Here is a 23,698-nt window from a genome sequence, read left to right as displayed (position 1 = left end):
ACAAGGTGGTACTGCATATAAGTCCCACATCGGGTAATGAAGAAAGGAACTGATTAGACAGTTGATATAAAAGCAGAAGCCAGCCACCCTTTCAACTCATACCTTTCTCGGCCTTTTGGCTAAGATCAAGTGTAGTATCTGTTCTTATCAGTTTAATATCTGATATGTGGTCCAATGGATCACACGATATTAAATTACTTTTTTGAGGGGGAGAAGTCACCTTAGTAGCTTGCTACTGGATTTCTTATGTGTCGCTCATGTGTTGCACTATTGCATGAGCTAGGCGCACCCCACCAATTCTAGTTCAATGTTTCTAGTTTTTGGGGGGAGAGGTCACTTCAATATTATTGGGCTTCTCAATATTATTGGGCTTCTCATATGTTGCATTATTTAACTCTAGATTTTAGTTGCAGAAGCTTGATGGAAAACTGCTGTTAGCTAACCTAATTTCCTCCCTATCAACCTCACCAGCAACATCCATTCCAAAGTCAAGGGACAAAATTTTTGCTTTATTTGTGGATTGTGTATTGTGTTTGGAGAACAACTAGGATATTTATAATTATATTGTATTATGAACTCTTGAGTGGTTGCATTTGTAGATTAGTATGTGTTTGAATGGATTTGTAATATGAGTGATCCACATGATTTTAATATGGAAAATGCCAACAAGTGTTGTAAATGTGTTGTTTAAACACTCAAAAGAGGTTATTTTTGTATAGAAAGTTGTGAATTAATTACTTTAAAAAGTGTTTGAATTATATTTTCAAGACAATATTTCTTTTTATGGTTTTTTATACAATGCTCTTAGAACATTTTTTGGCATAACCCTTATAATATTTATTATATTAATGGCTAAAAGTTAATGACTCGCCCATAAGGAGGGCATCTTTAACAATACGCCACCCAATAAAAAGTGTAATACCGTGCAATAAAACTTGCTTTTCGTGTTAACCACATTATTATAATAGTACAACGAACTCTATTGTTTATCAAAGAAAGAAGACTTCAACTTTTTTGTTAATTTGGTCTTCCTTTGCTACCTCTGACTCTGTTCAATTCAAAAATTTCAAATAATATACACACACTTGTGTTTTCTTTTTAATGTTGTTTGTCGGTTCAGCTGGAATGAAAGTGAGAGTGACAGCATCAAATTAAGCTATAATAAATAATAGTGTTAGCTAGTTGTAAATAAATAGCGTTTTATTGTTGTTAATCACATCATCTAAATGTCAAATTAAGTACACTGGTTCAAGACAGTAATAGAACAACCGTGCTTGTTTTAGTTTCTTTCTGAGCGGAGATCGAATAATGCTGCCGAGGTCTGCAGCTGTAGTAATAGTGTTGTTGATTATAGGAAGTGTGATAGGAGTAGCAGCTGTAGTCGACTGCAAGCCTCATCGGATTGTTGTTGATACAGATGTTGCTACCGACGATTTATTTGCTCTACTCTACCTTCTCAAGCTCAATACTTCAGAGTTTCAATTAGAGGTGCATACATGATAGCTTAATTGCATATTTGATCCAATGTCACAATTGTGTGATTTTGGCCTGTACTATTTTCTGAACGATTTTGGCCTCTTATATTTTCTCCTTTATGCTCAATGTGCAGGCAGTGACCATCAATGCCAATACATGGAGTAGTGCAGGTCATGTTGTTAACCAAATTTATGACTTACTTTACATGATGGGGAGAGATGATATTGCTGTTGGAGTTGGAGGAGAGGGTGGAATACTACCAAATGGTACCATACTCCCAAATGTTGGTGGATATCTTCCAATTATAGATCAGGTAATAGTTTTTTTTTTCTTCCCGTTTTCATACTGTCACCGAATATTGTGTTATGAGTCCCACATTAAAAAGACATTTTATCGAAGTAAATAAATGCGCAACAATTGGGGAAGTGTATTATTAATTCAATAATAATTCTTGTTAATGGATTGTATCTGACATATACGCCACTTGATTGAATTAGGGAATGACAACAACAGGAGGATGTAGATACAGGCAGACCATTCCTATAGGGCTTGGAGGACGTTTAGATGTCGATGCAAACTACGGTATCAGGAAAGCTTTCCTACCACAGGTATAATACTACCGTGTAATATAGCATGTGGTTACATGCGTGTATTTATTTATGAATTTAATTAATAGTATTATACAGACATCCAATCACATTATATTTCAACATCAATTATTTTTTTCCATACAATATGATTAGGAATCATGTTTACACCATTAGTGTCCCACTTACATAGGCCTTTTTTTAGAGCAAGTACCATAAATTTTTTCAAAGATTCAATAATATAGTTTATAAAATTCAGAAACTTATTTAAGAATTTTTAAATGGTTCAAGGACCTTTGATATAGTTAAACCTTATTTATATTGTTGGAACAAGCATTTGATTCACTTTGTAAACACACAGACTATTGTGATTACTTTGAAAGAGAAAAGAGAGGATGAGAGGAATAATTGTGGAAGAGTGATTTCACAAGTATAAATTGTTATTGATTATCACTTATATTTACACTAGCTCATACTCAATTCACTTTACACTTTGACCAAAACTGAAAAACGTTATCACTAATTAACTAACAACCAATGACAGTTACTTGTGTTGCAAGTTATCTAACTAACTAACATGAATTACCCTATTATTAACATATATCACTATCAGGAAAGAAAGGAGAGGTTAAATGACGATAAAAATTAGATGCAGAAAAAATAAAATTGTTCTCTAAATTATGTGTCTTAAACACTAAGCGAAAAGATTTGTAATGAATTTTTCATTTTCCAGTGTCTAAAATATGGTTGCTATTTCAACCTTTTTCTGGTAGTATTTATAGTCTAGTACTCTAGTTACTTATGATACTCAATAGTTTCTTGCTAATTTGATCATGGCATCAGGGAAAAAGGAAATATACACCACTAGAGCAACCAACTGCTCAACAAGTGTTGATTGAAAAAGTGTCTGCAGGTCCCACAACTTTGTTTATGATGGGAGCTCATACAAATGTTGCAATTTTCCTAATGAATAATCCACACCTTAAGAAAAATGTGGAACATATTTATATAATGGGTGGAGGTGTAAGATCAAGCAATCCAACTGGTTGTTGTCCCAAAAATGCTTCATCTTGTGTGCCTCAGCAGTGTGGTGACCGTGGAAATTTGTTTACAGATTTTAATACTAACCCTTATGCAGAATACAACATCTTTGGAGACCCTTTTGCAGCATACCAGGTCATACACATTCTTTATTAATCATCACTGCATTGCCCCAAAGTTGCACAATCATTGCCCCATAAGCTATGTTTGTGACCAAAAAGTAAACATCGTTTTATATGTAGGTGATTCATTCTGGACTTCCTATCACCCTTGTTCCTATTGATGCATCAAACACAATCCCTATCACTAAGGAATTCTTTGAAGCATTTGAAAAGAGTCAAGACACATATGAGACACAATATTGTTTCAAATCCTTGAAAATAACTCGTGATACTTGGTTTGATGATGAATTCTATTCGGTAATATCTCTTAATTAATTTATATTTATACATGCCTGTGATATTAAGTTACTAATTAAGTGTTACATGTTTGATCGATTTTAATTTATTAACTAATATTCAAAATCACTTATTTCTAACAGAGTTATTTCATGTGGGACTCTTTCATGGCTGGTATAGCCGTGTCCATCATGAGTAAATCCAATAACCATAAAGGAGAAAATGAATTTGCTGAAATGGAGTATATGAACATTACTGTAATTGCCTCAAATAAACCATATGGGATATCAGATGGCTCCAATCCATTATTTAATGGCCTAAAAGTTCCTAAGTTCAATCTTGAAAAAGGTGGTGTCCTTAGTGGTCATATTCAACAAGGACTCAGAGATCCTTATTGCTTTGTGAAGAACGGCAAAGGAAAATGTCAGGTAGTTGATTGTTCTTTTAGGTTGTAAATTAAACTTGTTCCTCATAATCGCATGCACACACGCTACTCGAAAAATTAAATTAGCAGATAAAATTTACAAATAAAATATATGAAATTCGTCTCTAATTTCCTCGCTAGAAATAAAAAATTGAACGATATTTCTTTTTTTCAGTCCCCAATTTTGGCCACTAATTCTATTTTTTCTAGAAGTGGTATACTAGTATAATGAATTGTAACATGTATTCTATAGGATGGTTACACAAAAGAGGTACGTGGTGAAGACTCGGTGAGGGTACTTGTTGCTACAAAAGCAAAGCCTAACCAAGATGTTGGAAGTTCGCTTGACAGGGAATATTTCATAAACTTTTTAAATGTATGTTCACTTTTTTTTGGGTATATATTTCGAAGCATTTAAATTAATCACGTTGTTTTAGAAAGAAAAACACATACTTACATGGTAAATAAATCATCTCAAAAGAAACTAATAATAGAATCATTTATGATCTGACTTCCATTGGATTCTTAAAATGATAGTAATAAACTGAATTTGAATTTGACTTTGATTTGTTGGTGGGTCAAAGGTTCTCAAGCAACCACAACAAGCAGGGAGGTACAACTTCACCACACAGTTTCCATGCTACAAAAAAGTAACTTACAAACCAGACATTCATAATAAAAGATTAGGAAAACCTGTTTTGTTTGACATGGACATGAGTGCAGGAGATTTTCTAGCTCTATTTTACCTTCTTAAAGTGCCTGTTCAAGTAATCGACCTAAAGGTATTCTTGTTTTTCTTTCCTAGTTGATTCTTTCAATTACTTGTTTTACAAGAAATCAAATATTATCACTCCAAGATAGGAAAAAGGTTCCCAATTGCATTTGAGTAATTATATTGTAGAGACATGTTTTACTCTGTTGCATTATTTGCATTTAAACTATTTTATTGTAGAGGCACATTATAGCAACATTTAATTCGGGTTACATGCAAATTTGGTATTAGGCAATCATTGTGAGTCCTACTGGATGGGCAGATGCAGCAACAATAGACATAGTTTATGACATACTTCACATGATGGGTCGTGACGATATACCAGTTGGTCTAGGAGATGTTTTTGCAATGAATCAGGAAGATCCAATACTCCCAGTCGTTGGAGATTGCAAGTATGTTAAAGCCATTCCTCATGGGAGTGGGGGGTACCTCGATTCTGACACTCTTTATGGTCTGGCTCGACATCTACCTCGCAGCCCGAGAAGGTGCATTTTAGTAACTTCCGTGCTAACTATTTCTCTTAAGCTAGCATTATGATGCATCATAAATTATTGAAATGGTATTACTAGACGAAACTAACATTGGGATTACATGTCAAGTACAGCCACTGCAAATGATCCAAACACTGTGTTTTCATGCACATTCTATGGATTTGTTACCAGCAAAGGACTGATACACTATGAATTATTTCAGGTATACCGGAGAAAAATCTGTGAAGTTTGGTGCCCCACGGGATACAGATCATCTTGAACTTAGACAACCACTAGCTATGGAAGTTTGGGAGTCTGTATTGCAAACAATGAAACCAGGGTCCAATATTACAGTATTAACCAATGGACCCTTAACTAATTTGGCAAAGGTTGTTTCAATGACTAACATAAGCTCAAGAATTAAGGTAAGCATTAGTACTTTTGTATTATCAACCAGAACAATATGCTGCTCGTATAGTCATTGTGTTAAAAAGTTAGCTTTCAGATAACACTTATACTTAATATTCAAATATATTTTTGTCCCTATCATCAATGTTGATCTTCAATTTGGTGATTTCAGGGACCAAAAATGAATGAAAATTTTAATCAAAATCATCAAATTGAAAATTAAACATCAATGAAATTTTTGTAGGACTACACTTGAACTTGATAGAAGGATATTTTATAATACTAAAAGTATGCTTAACCAATTTGAATATTTAAAATTATTGCGTCAAGCATTTTTTAGGTGAAAAAGTTGAAACACTGTTGCTTAAAAGAATTCCAAAATGCTGCAGGAGGTTTATGTAGTGGGAGGACACATCAGCAGGAATACAGAAGACAAAGGAAATGTTTTTTCAGTCCCTTCAAACCAATATGCAGAATTCAACATGTTCCTAGATCCTTTAGCGGCCAAAACAGTGTTTGAATCAGAAGTTAACATCACACTCATTCCATTGAGTATTCAGCGTAGAGTGAGTTTGTTTGCAACGTTTATAGGTAGGCTGCACGGGACAAGAAAAACACCAGAGGTTGCATTTTCCAAGCGTCTGTTGTCAAGCCTATACCATTTGAAGCAAATTCATGACAGATATCACCATATGGTATAAGTTTTTATCCATAATTAATTTTCAAGCTCAATCTTTCTTTTAAATAGTGACTTCAATACTTATGTTTAGATACAAAGGAGTGTAACTAACATAAATTACAGTTAATTATACATTGTTCCTTTTATTTAAGCATATGCGTTTGCAGGACACATTCCTAGGAGAAATTCTAGGTGCAGTAGTCTTGGCTGAAAAGGCTTCAAGCCTGAAGCCGAAATTTGAGGTGAAGCACATTAAAGTCTTAGCTAGTGGCATTGAATCAACTGACGGAAAAATGGTGGTGGATGAGAAAAATGGAAAGTTAGTCCGAATATTAAGCAATGTGGAGGAAAAGGCTTATTATAATTTGTATGCAAACAAGCTTGGTGATCAGTATCAGTCAGCTAAGGTAGGAAGCTTTGATGAACAAACAACAAAGTGGAGACATCCTCATGATGATGAGCCTAGTAAAGAAAAATGTGCTCAATTCCATGGCTATAATTAGAATATTGTTGAATAGTTTATGAAAAAAATAATATTAAATTACACAATTCGTACAACTCTCTAGTATTCTTATATCACTCAACAATTTTCATTTAACACCAAAGTTAAATATATCGAACTTCGGATTATTAAGGGCATTTTCTCAAATCGGAGGATAAAAGACAAAGGGAAAAAAGACTTTTTGCATAGAAAATGCTAGACTTCACTCTAAAAAGGTTAAAGGAATTATTATACTATTGAAAACACCTAATTATTATTGTTATCAACTTATTATCAATAATTTTTAGTTAATTAGAATAACAGCACTAACCAAAACTTCAGTTTAACGCTGTCTTGTGTACATAAAAAAATGCTAAATAATAAGCGACTTAATTATATCATTTGAGAAGTACTTTGAATATTTGTTTTTTGAACAAAGTTACTTTGAATATTAATTGCAAGAAAGAATAACATTTACAATGGAAATAAGTACTTCATGATTATCTCAAAAACAAAACTTCTATTTTGTGTAAAACATTTTTACAAATAAGTTATTTTTTAATACAACCTTCACCTTGCAATTGTTGTTTTTATAAGCTCAAACAGAAAGCATTCAGTAAAATTACAAGCATGCTTTACAGCTCTTCCTACAGTATCCAGGTAGGTCTGAAGATCCAACCATATACACAGGATTGTTAGTGCATTCTCCAAGGGAAGCCCACCTCTCGCAGCTATCATGCTGATCGGAGCAGCCCCCTCCAGCACCTACAATCTTATCAAACGAGTCTACATGAATCCACTTTGTCGCTGACCATTTCTCCCCTTCGAGTACTGGGCATCCGGCATGGAGACTATTAGTGTCCGGGATAGCATTTGTGTCAAGACTGAAGAAAAGAAGTGCATCCCCTCTACGTGGTTTCACTATGCAATGCCAGGTAATAAGAGAAAAACAACAATCATTCAGCATAAAATGACTAGCAAAAACTGTACATGAAAGAATAATAATTGAGGGAAAACCCATAATAAAAGTAATTACGTATCCAGTTTCCTACCTGCTATTCCTTTTTTGGCACACTCAGAGAGATCACTACTTTTTTTAGAACCTCTGCGACGTGGAGGTTCCTGTAAGCCGAATGAAAATCCATAAGCTATTAAAATTAGCTATCAGTATTGGTAATAAAAGTATAAATGGCCTCTTTGAAACTATCAGATCCACCCTATGAATAGGAAACAACCAGAGAAGAGGACACTGAGAGTATAATATGAACAAAAGACGGTATCCTCCAAGACTACAAGTAGAAATATGATCAAAGTGCAAAACATGCATCCTTATAAGTACAGTCAGCCAATATATACTGCCTGTCTGAGTACCCAGCCCCGGTTGACCCAGTAATACACACTGACTTGTATTTCCTCCAAACTTTGTACTCAGTTTCTAAGGCTTTTACTATCTAGTGTCGTAGAAATAGAATACTAGCATCCAGAGTCCTAGACAGAATATGATAAAAAAAAACTACATATACATCTCATGCAATAAATTTAAGCAGAATAAAAAACAGAATTATTCATAGATTGAATTGGCACAAGATAACTGCACGATGGGAATCCAGCAGGACACCAGAGGTCATTCGATCAAGAAAATAATACATTTTCAATTCTCATGATAAACACATCTAATTTACTGTACATACCTCTGCTTCTGGAAACACAGTTTCACCGCCTTTGGTCACATTGGTGAGATACATGAGAACAGTTGCGAGGCGATGTCCACCCTGAACTATATTAACTTTATCAGCAAAGTAATCATAATGAGGGTCATATTTCTGTCCATGCTCATATCTCAATACTTGTATGTCTTCTCCATTTTCTGAAATTTAACCACAAATAGTACAAGGAGAGTGATTAGTGCCTAATTGCTTCATTATAGATAGTTAGATAGGTAGGAAAGTTATCACATTTTAACAGATCATTCAAGTAGAAGTTCATTCTTTTCTTCAAACACTGCCTTTGCAATTTATACAATATGAAGCATAAGGATAATTTGTATAAAGAAACTAGGCTTAAATATTCAAATGGTCCCTGCAAATATCAAGTGTTTGGGTTTTGGTCCCTTTAAAATTGTCGTTTTTGGTTTCACTCCTTGCAAATATAGAATATTTTGTTTTGATCCTTACTGTTTTGTTTCAGTCCGCGTAAAATCTATTCATATTAAAATAAGTTTAATCCTTATTTTGAGGAGCTAAAATCAATTAATATGCATATTAAAAGGACCAAATCCAATGTGAATAAGTTTTACAAGGACTAAAACAAAACAACAAGGATCAAAAACAAAAAATAGATATTGGCAAGGACTAAAACCAATAATACTAAAACACCTAATATTTGTAGGGACCATATGCATATTTAAACCAACTAACTATTTAATCATAAATGAATGAATTACCCTGTTGATCCTGAAACAATGCATCACTTATCAAGTGAGTATGGGGTAGCTTATTTTAATTTACTTAATTAAACTGGCAACATAATTTTACCTTTTTTTCCTAGGTTTCACTTGTTTATTGAATATAGCTCTCGTATTCTCATTGCAACGAACAACCGAACATAATGACTATGTGAATCTACATTTCATTTCATCTTTAATATGTGACTTGGTTTTACCCAATAAAAATAGCATGAACATTAACAAGACTCAAGAGTATGAAGTACCTTTAGGAAGAAAGGTCCAGGCTGAAATCCTGTCCTCAATACCAGAAACAATAGGATCCTATCAATAAACAAATAAAAAAAAAAAGTAAGCGAAATATAAATGAAAAAAAAAAAAAAAATAGATTCAGAAAGAAAGTAACCTTGTTTTTGGAAATGAACATGCCAGAGCTTGTTCGAACATCACTTAATTGACTATCTCCTGAAAGATTATCCGCAACAGCAGATCTCTTCAACTCTGATTTCGCCTAAACAAACAAAAAACGATTAAGTTAGTTACATGATATGAATATTGCATAAAGAGATTCCGATACTTACTAAAGAAATCAAGTGATCGCATTCCAAGTCGGTGAGAAAACCTTGATAAACAAAAGCTCTGCACAATGGAATTGAGTATGATAAAGTTAATTAACGAATTGGAAAATATAGAGAGTTTGATTGAAGAATAGGAAAGAGACCTTGGAATCCATGAAATTTGTTTGACTTTGGAAGGGTTGATGATGGAACTAGCTGAACCAGCGTAGGAACTTTGAACTTCATCCGTTTGGATGATGAGAACCAGGAACAGCAAAAAACAAAGTACTCTACTCATTTCAGATTTGGATTCTATCAGTTCAATTTTTTCCGGATATTTGTCTATGTTCTAACGCCGAGCGGGATGGATGGATGTGTTTGGTCGGCAACTCTTTAGCTCAACTTTAATTTTTTGCTTCAATTGTTAACTAGTCATGATGATTGATGCCCGCATATTAAGGAATCGTTTAATCTTTCTTTTTTGGTAGCGGTGTCTTTTGAGAATTGCTGTTCCCACATATAGTTTGGTTGTGCCACACGAGTAAAATACCAAAATGCCCTTCGGCAGTTTGCTACCGAGGTTTTTAGGAACTGGCGGCAGTTAACTGCCGAAGTTTTTGGGACACCGGCGGCATTTAAGTGCCGAGGAAAACCTCGGTAGTTAACTGCCGAGGAGAATGTTATAAGATCAGAACTTCATAGGAGTTTCCAAAACTCCATTGTTGCGTTTTTAATTTTTGAAGGTGCGATTTTGAGTCATTTGAAGCCATTAGAAGCCAATTTTAATCACAAAAACAAGTAAGTTTTTTGAATCCTATGCAATAGTTGCTTTGTGGTCGAATTGTATGTTATTTTTTGTTAAATTTCGATTATATAGGTTCGATTATATTGATTTGTTGATTTTATGATATGTTAGGATAGTTTAGGTTAGAATGGTTAGAATTGTTAGGATAGTTTAGGTTAGTGTAGGTTGAATTGATCGCCATATTTTTTTAAATGTAGATATGTCTCAGAATCAGAATCAGGGTAACGTTCACGATGATGAGACGAAAAAAGAAAAGTCACCTATGACATGGCATGGAATTGTTTGCGATGGTTCCGAAAAAAAAGAAGGGTTCGAAGGTGCCGGTGTACAATCACTCGAGGTTGAGGAGGAGCGGGAGGACATGCTATTTCGGTCCTCAACCAAAACAAGGTACCGCAGGGACTGTAGCGGACAAGCCGATTGATTTGTGTGACGAGGAAGAATGAATGTAATGGCTTTTAATGCCTAATTGTTTTGGATTTTTTTATGTTTTATTTTTGTGTCGCGCACATTTTGTTTGACATTATGGTATTTAGAATAAAATTGCATTTGGAATAAATAAATTTGAAAACAAAATAAGATAATTATTGTTCCATTCAAAACAAAATATATGTTATCACATTACATTGCATTTTACATTACATTCCGAAATTTACCTTCCAGCTGCAACAATCATCTTACCACTGAATGGGGCAAATTCAAACTTGCTAAGCAGCAGGACTCCAGTATTCGATAAGCATCTTGAACGATGGTATTCAAGTGTCAAAAGAATGAGGTGTATTCCTTGACACTTGAATACCATTGTCCAAGATGCTCATCGAATACTGGAGTCCTGCCGATTAACAAGTTTGAATTGCCCCATCCAGGGTAAGACAATTGTTGCAGTTGGAATGTGCATTCCAACCCCAACAATTGTGTTACCTTTGAATGGGATAAATTCAAACCTGCAAAACAACAAGACTCAAGCATTTCGCCAAACACCTCATGTTTTCCCTTTGAAAATAATAAATTTTTGTGAGGCTTGCTTTAGATGATGGTATTCAAGTGCCACCGAATTGAGGTTCAATCCTTGACACTTAATACCTTCATCTAAACCAGCATAACAAAAATTTAATATTTTCAAAGGAGAAACATGAGGTGCTTGCGAAATGCTTGAGTCCTGTTGTTTGACAAGTTTGAATTACCTCATTCAAAGGAATACAAATGTTGTAGTTGGAATGCACCTTACCCTAACTAATGACGATCTTGTGGCGGAATCAAACTTTTGACGATATCTTCAGTTGATCTAAGCAACTTCACCCGCATATCGATCCACTGGAACATGTTGTGCTCCCAAAACATGGTCGTCACGTTTTTGTCGTTCGTTAATTCCACCCAACTGAATGATACTCTCCCCTCGTCGAGTGTTGGACGTTTATACCAAATGTGTTCCACCATCCTTGTGTCTCTGGGGTTGACTACTTGGTTGAATTCAGTCAGTGTATCCTTGAGATCTCTTAATGTTACACCAAGGCACCGAACCTTCAACCTCTGAGGTTCTCCGCCGTTGAATTGCGCATGAACGTCGATCCACCCCGCCATTGTTTTAAATCTACACAATAAGAAACTAAAAACAATCAATCAAAAACACATTATACATACACTCTAAAATTCATAAAAATAACCCTAAAATTATAAATCATATACTCTTACTAAAATAAAAAAATTTATATCATATAACATAAACATCATGCAAATATTTTAACAACATTAATCAACTAACATATACCCTAAAATTTAATTATAACATGTAAATCTACTAAAAAATAATAAATGTACTCAAAAACTAAAAAATAATAACATTTATAACAACTAAAATGTAAGTTAATAGCATTATAATTACTTACTTGTGATTTTGTTGAATAAAGTTTGTTGGATTTGGTTGTGTTTGTTAGAGAGAATTGGAGAGACATTTGAAGAAATTTTGGAAGATAAGATCAATAATGGATGAGAGGAGATTCTGCCAGATTTTGTAGTGCAGAAGATCCTCGGCAGTTAACTACCGAGGTTTTCCTCGGCAGTTAACTGCAGCCGGATTTGAGAAAATTTCGGCAGTTAACTGCCGAAGAAAACTGTCGTAGAAAACCTCGGTAGTTAACTGCCGAGGAAAACTGAACATACTTCACAAAGTTCTCAAGTTCTCTCAAATCTTCGCCAATTCTTCTTTCACGAATTGCGAGCAAATCAACGGGACACTTATATTATATTCTGTCAAGTTCTCTCAAGTTCTCTCTCGTCCCTATTTTTCCTACTCTCAACTTATTTTTATGTTTTATGTTCATAAAGCAACCTATATTTGCACATTAAAGCAACCTATTTTTGCACATTAAACAAAGTAAAAAAAACCATGAAATTAAAAATAATGTCATCAAAGTAGAAATATACAAATATACATATGGGTCAATGTCATCAAAAGACTAAAACTAAAAAATAAGTCCTAAAAAAGGAAAATAGTACTACTGGTCCTGATCCTGATGATGGTGCCTCCTCCTCAGCCTCTGGGCTCTCCTCCTGGTCAGAATCGGCGCGATCTGCTCCCTCATATGGGTCATGGCCTCATACCACTGCTGAGGGGTCATGCTCATGACCTCCTCCTGGCCTAACTGCGCATCAGCGTAGGCAACAGCGCCACTAACCATGTCATAGGTGTCAGGCGAGCTTCTCGCCTCATACCGCTGCCACTGCTCTGCAATGATCTGCTCTTCATTTGCAGGCCTCGGAAGATCTCCTGGAATAGGTGGCAAGATCTGAGGGTGAGACACCCTAGTGTACCACAGGACATAGCCATCCGCCACCCGCCATGTATCCTCTCCTGCCTGCTCACCCCGAGCGTCCGCCTTAAGCATGTGAGTGCGGAAGTCGATGAACATCTGCACAATGGAAGGCGGGGGGAGGTCCCTAACATCAGTCGGATGTCTAGGGATGGTCTGCACGTATCCGTACTGCCTCAAAACCCTCTCGGGCAAGTGACGGTACACCCTACGGACACCGCACATAATCCATCCAGAATACCAGAAAACCTCCTCGAAGTCCTGGATCTCTCTGTGCTCCTCGTACGGCCTCCAGCATACATCATCTAACTGTATACGATCGAGCAGTGACCGATACGTGATCCCCTCCCCGTGACCCTTCTGGAGCTTCCACCTTGCTGCAACCGGATAGTTTTCCAGGTAGTCAGTGTTGAGATCAACACTGAAAAACCCTGGAAAATGCGCCAAAAACCATGCCTGCACAAACCAAACAAATAACATTTATAAATTATTACGCACGGAAAAATATAACAAAAAATTAAAAGTTCACAAAAAAATAAAGTTAACATAAATATAAAATTTCAGTTTTCTTACAGTGAGCAGTGTCACGCTCCCCCCAAGCGCTCTGTGTCCAGGCCTACATGCATCCGCCAACTCGCCGTATAGGTAGGCGAGGGTCATAGCTCCCTAGGAATAATTACGCATCCCTGCGTAGCCGTCCGCCATGGTCGTCAAATATATCAGCTCGATGCGCTTGTTGCTTCTATCGCCAAACAACAAGCATCCGACCAAGTACAAAAGGTAACACCGGACGCAGTATGTCCTGACCCTCTCCAGCTCCTCAACCTCCTCAGGATCCTCCGTACCCGCCAATACGTTGGCCCTACCAAGGTACGAGGTATAGAAGTCCCTCAGCCTGGGGTAGCTAATGTACCCACCGTACTCCTGGTTGCAGATCTTCTCAGCCTCATGCTGGGCCACACCAAGATACGTCATCAGCAGTGCCGCTCCCTCATGCTTGGGCATCTTCTTCCCATGGGCCAACATCCGCCCCTCAATAGGAAGATGCATGAGACATGCGACATCATCCAATGTCACAGTCATCTCCCCCATCGGCATGTGGAAGGTGCTGGTCTCCGGATGCCACCTCTCGCATAAAGTAAGCAGCAGGGCATGAGGCACGGTGGAGTACCCCAAGTAGACCAAGTCATGTAGCCCGCTCTGCTGAAGCGCATCCCAAAACCAATTCTCATTCCCGTTAGGGCGTCCGAGAGTGAGAATCTTCGCCCCATGATTAATCGGTTTAAGCACGCGGGTCTTACGAACCTGAAATAATAGAAAAATAAATTTGGTTTAAACAAAAACACATATAAACAAAACAATTAAACATAAAAAATAGAATTAAAAAAATAAACATATAACAATGTATATAATAATTAAAACAAACACACATTTAAAGAAAATAATTAAACATAAAGAAAAAGAATTAAAAAAAACACATATAGATGTGGATATAATAATAAAAACAAACACACATTTAAAGAAAATATTTTAACATAAAGAAAAACCAATTAAAAAAAACACATATAAAAGTGGATATAATAATTAAACAAACACACATTTAAATTAAAGAAAATATTTTAACTTAAAGAAAAAACAATTAAAAAAAATACACTTACATTATTTGAATTATACCAGAGTGGCAACACCACATGACCGGCATAAGAGTGGAGCAAGGACAAGTCAACCGGTCCACCAGGAAAGGGAGGGTCCGTAGGTAACACCTCCGGTGCAGCAGCTGCTGCAATGTCATCCTTGTCTCCTGCATCCTGCTCATGTGGTATATGATCCTGGTCATATCCACCGTCCGTCACATCATGATGTACCTGATCCTGATAGTTCAGGTACTCCACCCTAGTCTGGTCAACAGGCTGTGACGGGTCAACAACCTGTGACTCCTCAGGCTGTGTAGCCTGAGAGCTTTCTGAGCCATCTCCCCTCCGACCTCTACCCCTCTTTGGGATGTGGGCAATCTGTCTCTCCTTGCGGTGGCTCTGAGTCATGGCACGCCTACCACCAATCATCCTCGATGGATCAATGGGGTCCTGATCGGCCATATCTACAAAAAATAAAAAATAAAAATTAATATCATTCAACCACTTTATCAACAAACAGTAAACCTAAACAAAACCTACACTTTCACATTCAACCTAAACATAACCTAAACATAACCGCTTTCACATTAAACCACTTTACCAAAATAAAGACATTGATTGAACCTAAACATTAACATACACATTATCATTAACATTCAAACGCAAAAAATCAAATGCATTATCATATACATTCAACCTACACTAAACATAATTCAATATACACATTCAACCTAATTCAATATACACTTTTTCAATATGCATTCAACTTAATTCAACATACACGTTTTCGAATTACAATCAAGATCGTATCCAATACCTAAACTAACTAAATAATCAATAAAATTGTCATTGACACATTTTATCAAACACTTTGTGTGCAAAGTATCAAACATACTCAAAATGTGTTATTTTGCCACCAATCAAAACCACATTATACCATAACATCATTCAATCATCAATTAAACCAACTACATTCAATTATAAACTACATGCACTCATAAAAAATTCAATTCATACATTAACCCTAACCACATGAAAACTACCATTTTTTTTAAAAAAAAACCTACCCAAACTAACATTATGATTAAAAATGAGTCAAGATACTTACTTGTGATTAAATGGAGATGATGCACTTGATTTTGCTGAAAAATCGAATTTGGAGAAGTTGGATGGTTTGGAAGAAGTTTTGAAGAAGCAAGCAATACTGGAAAACTGAGTTTCTGCGTTCTGGTTATGTTCAGTTTCCTCGGTAGTTTGCTGCCGCCGGTTCACTCAAAACTTCGGCAGTTAACTGCCGAAGGGCATTTTGGTATTTTACTCGTGTGGCACAGCCATACTATATGTGGGAACAGCAATTCTCGTGTCTTTTCATCCTTTTTACTATTTAAGGATATATTTACCTTTTTTAGTTTAATATTTTGTGAAAAGTAGGAAAAGAGATTAAATTCAATGGAGCTGGCTCTGATCAAAGAAAGTCGAAGGAAAGAAAGTAAGAGGAATGATTGTTGAAAGAATGAAAGTGAGTGGAAAGTAAGATGATTATTTAAGTTGTTTGGTACAAAAAAAAAGTGGAAAGAAAGTTAAAGGAAAGATACATCTATATTTTTTAAATGACATAAATACCCCTACACTGAAAATTGATGTTATATTTTTTTAGTTGAAAAACTAGTGTATAAATTATAATAACTAGGAAATTTGAAGAAGCATGTACCAAAAAAAATAAAATTGAAGAAGCATGCTTTTAACCAACCAAGTTCTGAGACTTGGGAGGACATAACATGCACATGCCACCGTAATTTTTAATTTCAACCGATGGCCATTTTGTAATTTTACAATTTGCAAACTAATCACCCAACTTTCTTCGCTGCCATGAGCGGAAAGTTTTTGCCCGTGGGCCCATCAAAATAAAACTTTCTTTCCACTTTGACAATGCAACCATGCAAGGGAAACGACGTTTTTCAATGCTCTTTCTTTCCTCTTTGCTTTCCTTCCTTCTTGTTTCTCCGATTTCAAACAAACCCTTAATGTATGATAGTACTCCTTCAATTTTAAAATGAGTGTCGTTTTAATCAATTGCACACATATTAAGGAATGAAATAATGTAGTCAAATATCATAACAATTTTACTAAATTATCCTAATCAACTATTGGTTTGTTTTTCATTAAAGAAAAAATAATACTTTGGAAGTAGTGTAACATAGTACTAATTGAAGGGTATAATTGGAAAAAAAAAGTTATTATTGCATTGAAAACTAAAAGTGACATTCATTTTGAAACAATTTTTTTTTTTTGCTAAAACGACACTCATTTTGAAACGGAGGGAGTACTACGTTTAATAAGAACAATCAAATTGTGAAATGGACGTCCCGTGAGCTTAGCTTAGTTGGTAGGACAATACATTATTATATGCAGGGGCCGAAGTTCGAACCCCTGACATTCCACTTATTCACCTTATAAGGTGAATTTTAGTCAAAAAAAATGACAATTATAAAATAATTGCAAAATATTACATTTTTATTGGATATGAAACTAATCATGTATTCTCCAAGAATTTCAGCGTTAATTGATTGATACTACTACCTCCGTTCCTTTTTAATTGTCACTTTTTGATATTTTACTCGAACCAAGACAATCAATAAATATTACTACGTTTGATACAATTGTTATTACTTTTACTATAATGACCTTGTTAATTTTGTTGCGAATTCGATGAAAAATCACACCAATAACAAACTTGATGTGTTGAGTAAGGGATAGTCAAGCAACCAAAACAAAGTGTATGGAACAATTATAAACACAAGCCAAAAGTAGAAAACAACGAGAGAACGCAAAGAATTTGTTGACCCAGTTCGGCCCAAATTGACCTAGTCTGGGGGGAGAGAGTAGTTCTCTGTTTCACTATATGATGACTAACATTACAAAAGAGATGTCAATGAGTTACAAGAATAACACTCTTTCATTCACTTCATATTAAAATGTTAATTGTTCATTCAAATTTACAGGCTTTCATGTTCAGGAAAAAATGTTTTATTACACGGTAATAAACATGCAAATATACAGTGAAGAAAAAATGGGGTTGTTATGAGGAGACAAAAAGTATCCGTTATTATTAACTTAGAATAAGAATGCCCTAAGTACAACATCAATGGACATTGCGTGTGATCAATCCCTCAAATACAGTGTATAGATCCTTGTTTTCAGGCCCAAAAATTTCATCTGCTTTTTGTAGAGTCACCTGCAGTGTTGCATACAGTCTATTTACCGAAAAAGGCATGGTGGAAGAGGATAAGAGGAAACAAGGCAGAGACCAGATGAATTACCTCTCGTGTTTGTTTATGGGAATTTAGCTCCTTAACATTTGCCAAGAATGCACCAAATTGCTCGTAAGACAAACGGTTCCTAATATTAACAACCATGAGATAAAATAGAGAATAATGACCTAACCAATCTAATTTGATCAAAACAATTAGCCATTCACTGTAATATGTAAAAGATGCGCCTGTTTTTATTTGGGAGCTAAACGAATAGCATCCGCTTTGTAAATCATGTCTTCTACTGACGTTTCTGGTAGTGGAAGTTAAGTTTCTGAACTTGATTCAATAGTTTTCAAAATTTGAAGACAAAAGGGACCTCACCTGACTTGGCGAAAGAACTCCTTCCCATCCACCCGTGTACGTCCTGTGACACATAAGTTAAGAAGAAAAAATGAGATAAAGATTATAACCTAATGAAAACCTTCTTTGTATGGTTGCAATGCAGGAAATATTAAGCACCTAATTTTTCATAAGGATGCAAGATCCAAGAAGTAACCCAAACAGATTGACCTAAATTAAACATTTCTAGACGTAATCTTTTTACACGATGCAACAATAGCACAGTTGGAAGGACTCACCAGATTGTGATCCTGTTACTGAGTCAGAGCTTGATATTGAACCGTGACCTATCGAGGAAAACACTGAAGACCTATCGTCATGTGTGCCTCTTGAGGTTGAAAAGGAAATGGAATGTCGCCTTGGAGACATAGGTCTGGATGTTCTCGTTGGAGATACTGATGCAGAAAGACTAGGAGGGGAACCAGTGGGAGTAATCAGAGGGGTGGTTCTTTGTGATGCTACGAGGAGATTATAGGGCACCCTCGGTCTTATATCTGCAATGTTGGAATGGAAAAACCAAGAAAGTTCAGGATACACGTTCAAAGTTATAGTTGTTCATTTTTCAGGATACGCATTCAAAATTAAAGAGACACTAAATTGTCTTTTTAGGTAGTGCAAACTGAAATGTACACTATATGTATGTATATGCATTTGCCTCACAAATTATACATAGTACATACCATCAGATTCTTGATCCTCGGCATAAGAGTTTTCACTATCTGAGACATGGGGCATTGAAGAAGATATAGACGGTTGAAATGACGCGCCATTATCTGCAATAAAATGAGAACCTCTCAGAACTGAAGATGAAAAAGTGCAGCTGAACGAGCTCAACTTTAATGGCCTGTTTGTAAGAGCAGGAGAGAGAGAGAGAGAGAGGAATATGGAGGGGGAGGCTTGATTAAATATAGAAGTTTCCCTCTATTCATCTCTCTATAACTCTCCTCCCGCTCTTGTAAACAGAAACTAAAATGTTTCTATCAGTGCTCTCTCCATCATATACAAGTAACTGATTAATGTCTGATTGGCTAAAATAATTACATTGTTTTACATGCAGCTTATGCATGACATTGCCAGCCAACATTAATGACAAAACTAGACTAATATTCTAAAGAATTTATATAAGATATAATTAAGATATGTTCCCTCTATTATTCTCTACAAGAAATGTGGAAGGGGAAAACTTTGGATCCTCTCATTTTCTTTAATAGCAAAACAGTGTACCATTCAACAAGAGAAAAGCAAAAACAACTTATACAAAAGATTTTTAAATCCAGCACCGGAAATAATTAATTCCAGTACAGCAAAACTTGCAGTTTCCTCTCCAAACATGACATTGGCATGTTCCCAAAGGAAAAGGATAGGACCCAAACCCTAGTAATTTATGGATTATCATTGCCATTGTTATGATTTTCAACAAATGGAAACATAATAGGATGCTGAATGCGCATTCAATGGACAAAAGTGCCTAGAACTATGTGTCAAAGTTTCCGCTAGGCAGTTTCTTGAAGTGCATACGAAATCCTTTATATAGTTATATTGATAAGGAAATTAGCTTATAAGAATTTGAAGAAGCTATATTGGTCACAAGTCTACTCTTTAAAAGTAAAAGTTAAACCAAAAGCACCTTGAAGCTAATTGCATAAATGAGAAAATCATACAATAGCCTAAATGAGAGAGCAGTCTACAGAGGGCACCAAGACTCAAACAGAAATGTAATGTTGTGACTTGTAAGGGGGGATGACATAGAACATGTTGAAAGTACCTCCATACTGAGACGTAGAAGTCAAACTTGATTGACTCTGTATTCTAGCAACAATGTCTGGAGCTCCACCCTATGTCAAATACCAGTAAATGCCAAAAAGTTAAATAGGGAAATACCCTTTGAAACAAATAGCATTAGCCTATTTAAATCAAGTCACACACCATAGCAGCACAATCCAGTAAATTAAGAAATTGATTAAATGCCGGTTTGGATTGACTTGTTTTTGTTTATCTGCTAGCAAAAACACTTGTCAGACTGTTTTACAGAGCTTATATAAACAACTTATGGCATACCCATAAGCTCTCTAAGGTAGCTTATGAAAACAACTTATAACTTGTATGAAAATAGTTTGACATTATTTTATCTTTTGTTATATAAATAGTAATAGTATATACATAAGCACATATATGATAAACAATACTTAATTAAGCTATTTATCCAAGCAAGGACTATATTGTATTTGCCTGTATTGAAATCAGAAGCAAAATGCCAAATTCTCTTCATTATATGCGAAGACAAAAATGGTAAGCAACAAAGAACTTGTTAACCACAGACAGCAAGCGCCAAACAGCATTAAATAAATAAAATGGTATTAATAGTAACTTACAGAATTATCCTCATCCTCCTGAAGTGATTGCATAAGCGTCTTTCTGAAAACCTCTAACTGCATGAAATTAGGAAAGAAAGTTACTATTTTATTGAAGAAAACAAAGATGGATTATTATAATCAAAATTGAGTAAATAAACGGACCTTGGAGACATCTCGATTAAGCTTTCTGACAGTGTTTGAAAGCGAAGCATTCTCCTTAAGCAAATTCTCCTAAAATATCAACCTCAACTCAACTCAACTCAACCACTGAAAAAAATATGAAACAGAAAGAGTATGGGAAATTAAACCTTATCTTGCTCTGCACGGACGAGATTGTCGGCGGTTTGAGAGAGGGAAACGTCGAGAGACTCAAGCTGAGACTGAAGTTCCGCTATGAGTTCATCTTTCTCGGCGGTCTTGGCGCGAAGTTCCGATGACTCCAATTCAAGGGCTTTGACACGTGTCGATAGAGCAATGGATGTGATCTTGCGCGCTACATCGAGTTGTTCAAATGGATCTGACGGTAGTACTTGCATGACATCCTCGGGAAGATCGAAGTTCAAACCTCCCGATTCTGCCGTCATGTTTTCTTTGTTCCTCCCACTTTTTCCTTCTCTTTCTTTTCTAATTTCTTATTTTATTTTTACTTTCAAAATTACAGCGCTATTACTGACTGTTTCACATTCTTTTCGTGAACTTTGGTAAAAGTTTATTCTGGTTTACTAGTATTTTTTTTTATTTGGATTTTTTAATGTGAAATGTGAATATGGCTACAGCGTTGTTCTGTTCTTTATTGGATCGTGGGGTGGGGTCTATGTCTAGAAGATTAGAAGTATGGTAGTGTGTTTTTTCTTTTGTCTTCAGTAAATTGATTTAAATATTTGATGCCAACGTGTGGCTTGTAAAGACTTGAAAATGGATAGAATAGAACTCCATCCAAGAAAAGACAAAAATACACATAACTTCTCGAATGAGAAGTGAAAATGAGCAGAGTCGAGTTGAACTTGTCTGAGCTCGACTCGATAAAATTTGATTCAGTTCGAAATTCGGTTCGAATTCAACACAACATTTTTTTTTTAGCTCGAGTTTGGCTCGTTATATGTTCATAAACATTTTGATTCGGCTCGTTAGATTCAATTCGTTTGGTTGAATCACATAACTCAAAAATTAAATATTTTTGTAAAAAAAAAAAAAGGTCTAATTAACGCTGCCTCTGGAGCACTCTTTAATTATCCTAAATTTAGTAATTATTCTTTTAAAAAGTCAACTATTACAATTTTCAATGAAATTCAATACACAACTTTTCATTAAAAACTTACCATTTCCTAAAAAAAAACTCAAAACGTATAGCATCCAAACTCAAATCCATTTTAGAAAATCAAAACGGGGAAGCATGCACTACAAATTGTCTGCTTAGTCTTTTGATAGTCTCTAAATCGCAGTAGTAAAAAAATCAATATAGCATCAAATTTACCACATCAAGGACCTGAAAAACCAGTCTGCAAGCATAATGTGAGAAACTAGAATTACATGGTGCAAGAGGGAAGAAAAGAAAATGGAACACTTTCCAAACAATGGAAACAACTTAGGTTGAAGAGAGATGAAAATGGTAGATAATTTGTGGATATGACATACCTTTTTAGCAAGGGCGGATCTCTTTGGAGACCCCCAAGTGCCACTGCACCCTCCAGTTTTGCGTGTCCCGAGTTCGATCCCTCCGGCACCCTCTTAGTGGGATTTGAACCAGCATCCTCCTTGTACCAACCAAACATTTATACTACTACACCATTTTACTATGTTGAATATTATTTGAAAACGTTTAATATATATTTCATAAATATTTGGCATCCCCGATTTTTTTTTTCAACATCCGCCACTGCTTTTTAGTAAGCTTTACAGATTGGTTTTTAGAATATGTAAATTCATAGTAGTTAAGCCAATTCAGTTTTTTATTCTTCGTAGCAACTAGACAAGAGAGCTTCTTTGCATTGAAAACAAAGGAGAGCAAAAGTTTTTTGTTTCTGTGGACAATTGAACATGAAAAGGAACCAAAACATAATAATAACGGAGATCGGAAATGAAATTGGAAATTGCAAAAGTAATAAAAGGGATATAATGAAGTTAAAGTTTCTACTTCCTAAGCTTTTTTTAAAAAAAAAAAAAAAAAGGAACGGAAACGTTTAAACTCTAAGGTATTTTTCTAAATATTTAATTAAAAAACAAATTTGGTCAAACAATATTTAATAATTTAATACATATAAAAAGTTTCGAAAACTAACTAAAAGACTATTTAAGTATATGAAATCAATTATACATAATGGAGTCAAATGAAGCAAATCAGTCGAGCTATATATAACTCAAGTACAGCTCATTTAATTAACGAATTTAATTTTCAGATCAAGTTCAACTCATTAGGTTTATGAACCAAGTTCAACAGACTAATTATCGAGTCCAATTTCAAACTATTCTCAAGTTGGTTCGATTCATTGTCAGTCGTATCTCACTTCTTCCCACTTGCAAGTGGTATTCATCCCTTGTTTAAAATAAGATACTCCATCAGGTCACTATTATAAGCAAAATTTCACATTTTAGATACATTAAATAATTAATGTAACTAATCTTTATTACTAGATACATTAATTATTCAATGCATCTAAAAATGAAGTTTTGCTTATAATAGTGACCCGAGGGAATATGGTACTTCAT

General features: G+C 35.3%; 3 protein-coding genes, 1 long non-coding RNA gene and 1 other non-coding gene across 5 annotated transcripts; 3 read left to right on the top strand and 2 right to left on the bottom strand.

Moving 5' to 3' along the window:
- Window positions 1-98: 98 nt before the first annotated feature.
- LOC112421431 (U2 spliceosomal RNA) lies at window positions 99-294 on the top strand. Its single transcript, XR_003011763.1, has one exon. It is a non-coding gene; the product is annotated as a U2 spliceosomal RNA (small nuclear RNA).
- Window positions 295-1,143: 849 nt separating this feature from the next.
- Window positions 1,144-6,816, top strand: LOC11422915 (uncharacterized). Its single transcript, XM_039833020.1, has 12 exons — window positions 1,144-1,488; window positions 1,610-1,789; window positions 1,974-2,084; window positions 2,907-3,239; window positions 3,347-3,523; window positions 3,646-3,930; window positions 4,180-4,302; window positions 4,511-4,708; window positions 4,930-5,183; window positions 5,392-5,593; window positions 5,966-6,271; window positions 6,423-6,816. The coding sequence occupies exons 1-12, from the start codon at window positions 1,309-1,311 to the stop codon at window positions 6,756-6,758; spliced, it is 2,685 nt and encodes an 894-aa protein (XP_039688954.1). The 5' UTR covers window positions 1,144-1,308; the 3' UTR covers window positions 6,759-6,816.
- Window positions 6,817-7,236: 420 nt separating this feature from the next.
- On the bottom strand, window positions 7,237-10,228 carry LOC11417773 (probable prolyl 4-hydroxylase 4). Its single transcript, XM_003609510.4, has 7 exons — window positions 9,901-10,228; window positions 9,761-9,818; window positions 9,586-9,690; window positions 9,446-9,503; window positions 8,428-8,603; window positions 7,789-7,858; window positions 7,237-7,657 (listed from the first exon to the last, which is right to left on the bottom strand). Exons 1-7 carry the CDS (start codon window positions 10,032-10,034, stop codon window positions 7,359-7,361), a joined length of 900 nt encoding a protein of 299 aa, XP_003609558.1. The 5' UTR covers window positions 10,035-10,228; the 3' UTR covers window positions 7,237-7,358.
- A 248-nt stretch (window positions 10,229-10,476) lies between these two features.
- Window positions 10,477-10,837, top strand: LOC120580189 (uncharacterized). Its single transcript, XR_005645873.1, has 2 exons — window positions 10,477-10,534; window positions 10,739-10,837. It is a non-coding gene; the product is annotated as an uncharacterized lncRNA (long non-coding RNA).
- Window positions 10,838-17,918: 7,081 nt separating this feature from the next.
- On the bottom strand, window positions 17,919-21,638 carry LOC11422340 (uncharacterized protein At4g15545). Its single transcript, XM_003609504.4, has 9 exons — window positions 21,301-21,638; window positions 21,155-21,223; window positions 21,011-21,067; window positions 20,404-20,473; window positions 19,319-19,411; window positions 18,878-19,132; window positions 18,621-18,663; window positions 18,306-18,384; window positions 17,919-18,220 (listed from the first exon to the last, which is right to left on the bottom strand). The coding sequence occupies exons 1-9, from the start codon at window positions 21,574-21,576 to the stop codon at window positions 18,128-18,130; spliced, it is 1,035 nt and encodes a 344-aa protein (XP_003609552.1). The 5' UTR covers window positions 21,577-21,638; the 3' UTR covers window positions 17,919-18,127.
- Window positions 21,639-23,698: the final 2,060 nt, after the last annotated feature.

The sequence above is a fragment of the Medicago truncatula genome, chromosome 4 (assembly GCF_003473485.1).
Source record: "Medicago truncatula cultivar Jemalong A17 chromosome 4, MtrunA17r5.0-ANR, whole genome shotgun sequence".
Classification (NCBI taxonomy): domain Eukaryota; kingdom Viridiplantae; phylum Streptophyta; class Magnoliopsida; order Fabales; family Fabaceae; genus Medicago; species Medicago truncatula.
Note: the sequence above shows the minus strand (reverse complement) of the source record. Positions and strands in the feature narration are given on the sequence as shown.

Excerpts from the sequence above, each read along its gene's own strand:
- LOC11422915 (XM_039833020.1), top strand. The coding sequence starts at position 1,309 with ATGCTGCCGAGGTCTGCAGCTGTAGTAATAGTGTTGTTGATTATAGGA. Across the intron at positions 3,524-3,645 it reads TTGATGATGAATTCTATTCG|AGTTATTTCATGTGGGACTC; the intron begins GTAATATCTCTT and ends TATTTCTAACAG. Across the intron at positions 4,303-4,510 it reads ATTTCATAAACTTTTTAAAT|GTTCTCAAGCAACCACAACA; the intron begins GTATGTTCACTT and ends GGTGGGTCAAAG.
- LOC11417773 (XM_003609510.4), bottom strand. The coding sequence starts at position 10,034 with ATGAGTAGAGTACTTTGTTTTTTGCTGTTCCTGGTTCTCATCATCCAA. Across the intron at positions 7,859-8,427 it reads CTGTGTTTCCAGAAGCAGAG|GAACCTCCACGTCGCAGAGG; the intron begins GTATGTACAGTA and ends TTCGGCTTACAG. Across the intron at positions 7,658-7,788 it reads TGCCAAAAAAGGAATAGCAG|TGAAACCACGTAGAGGGGAT; the intron begins GTAGGAAACTGG and ends GGCATTGCATAG.
- LOC11422340 (XM_003609504.4), bottom strand. The coding sequence starts at position 21,576 with ATGACGGCAGAATCGGGAGGTTTGAACTTCGATCTTCCCGAGGATGTC. Across the intron at positions 19,133-19,318 it reads CGAGGATCAAGAATCTGATG|ATATAAGACCGAGGGTGCCC; the intron begins GTATGTACTATG and ends CCAACATTGCAG. Across the intron at positions 18,385-18,620 it reads GAGTTCTTTCGCCAAGTCAG|GAACCGTTTGTCTTACGAGC; the intron begins GTGAGGTCCCTT and ends TGTTAATATTAG.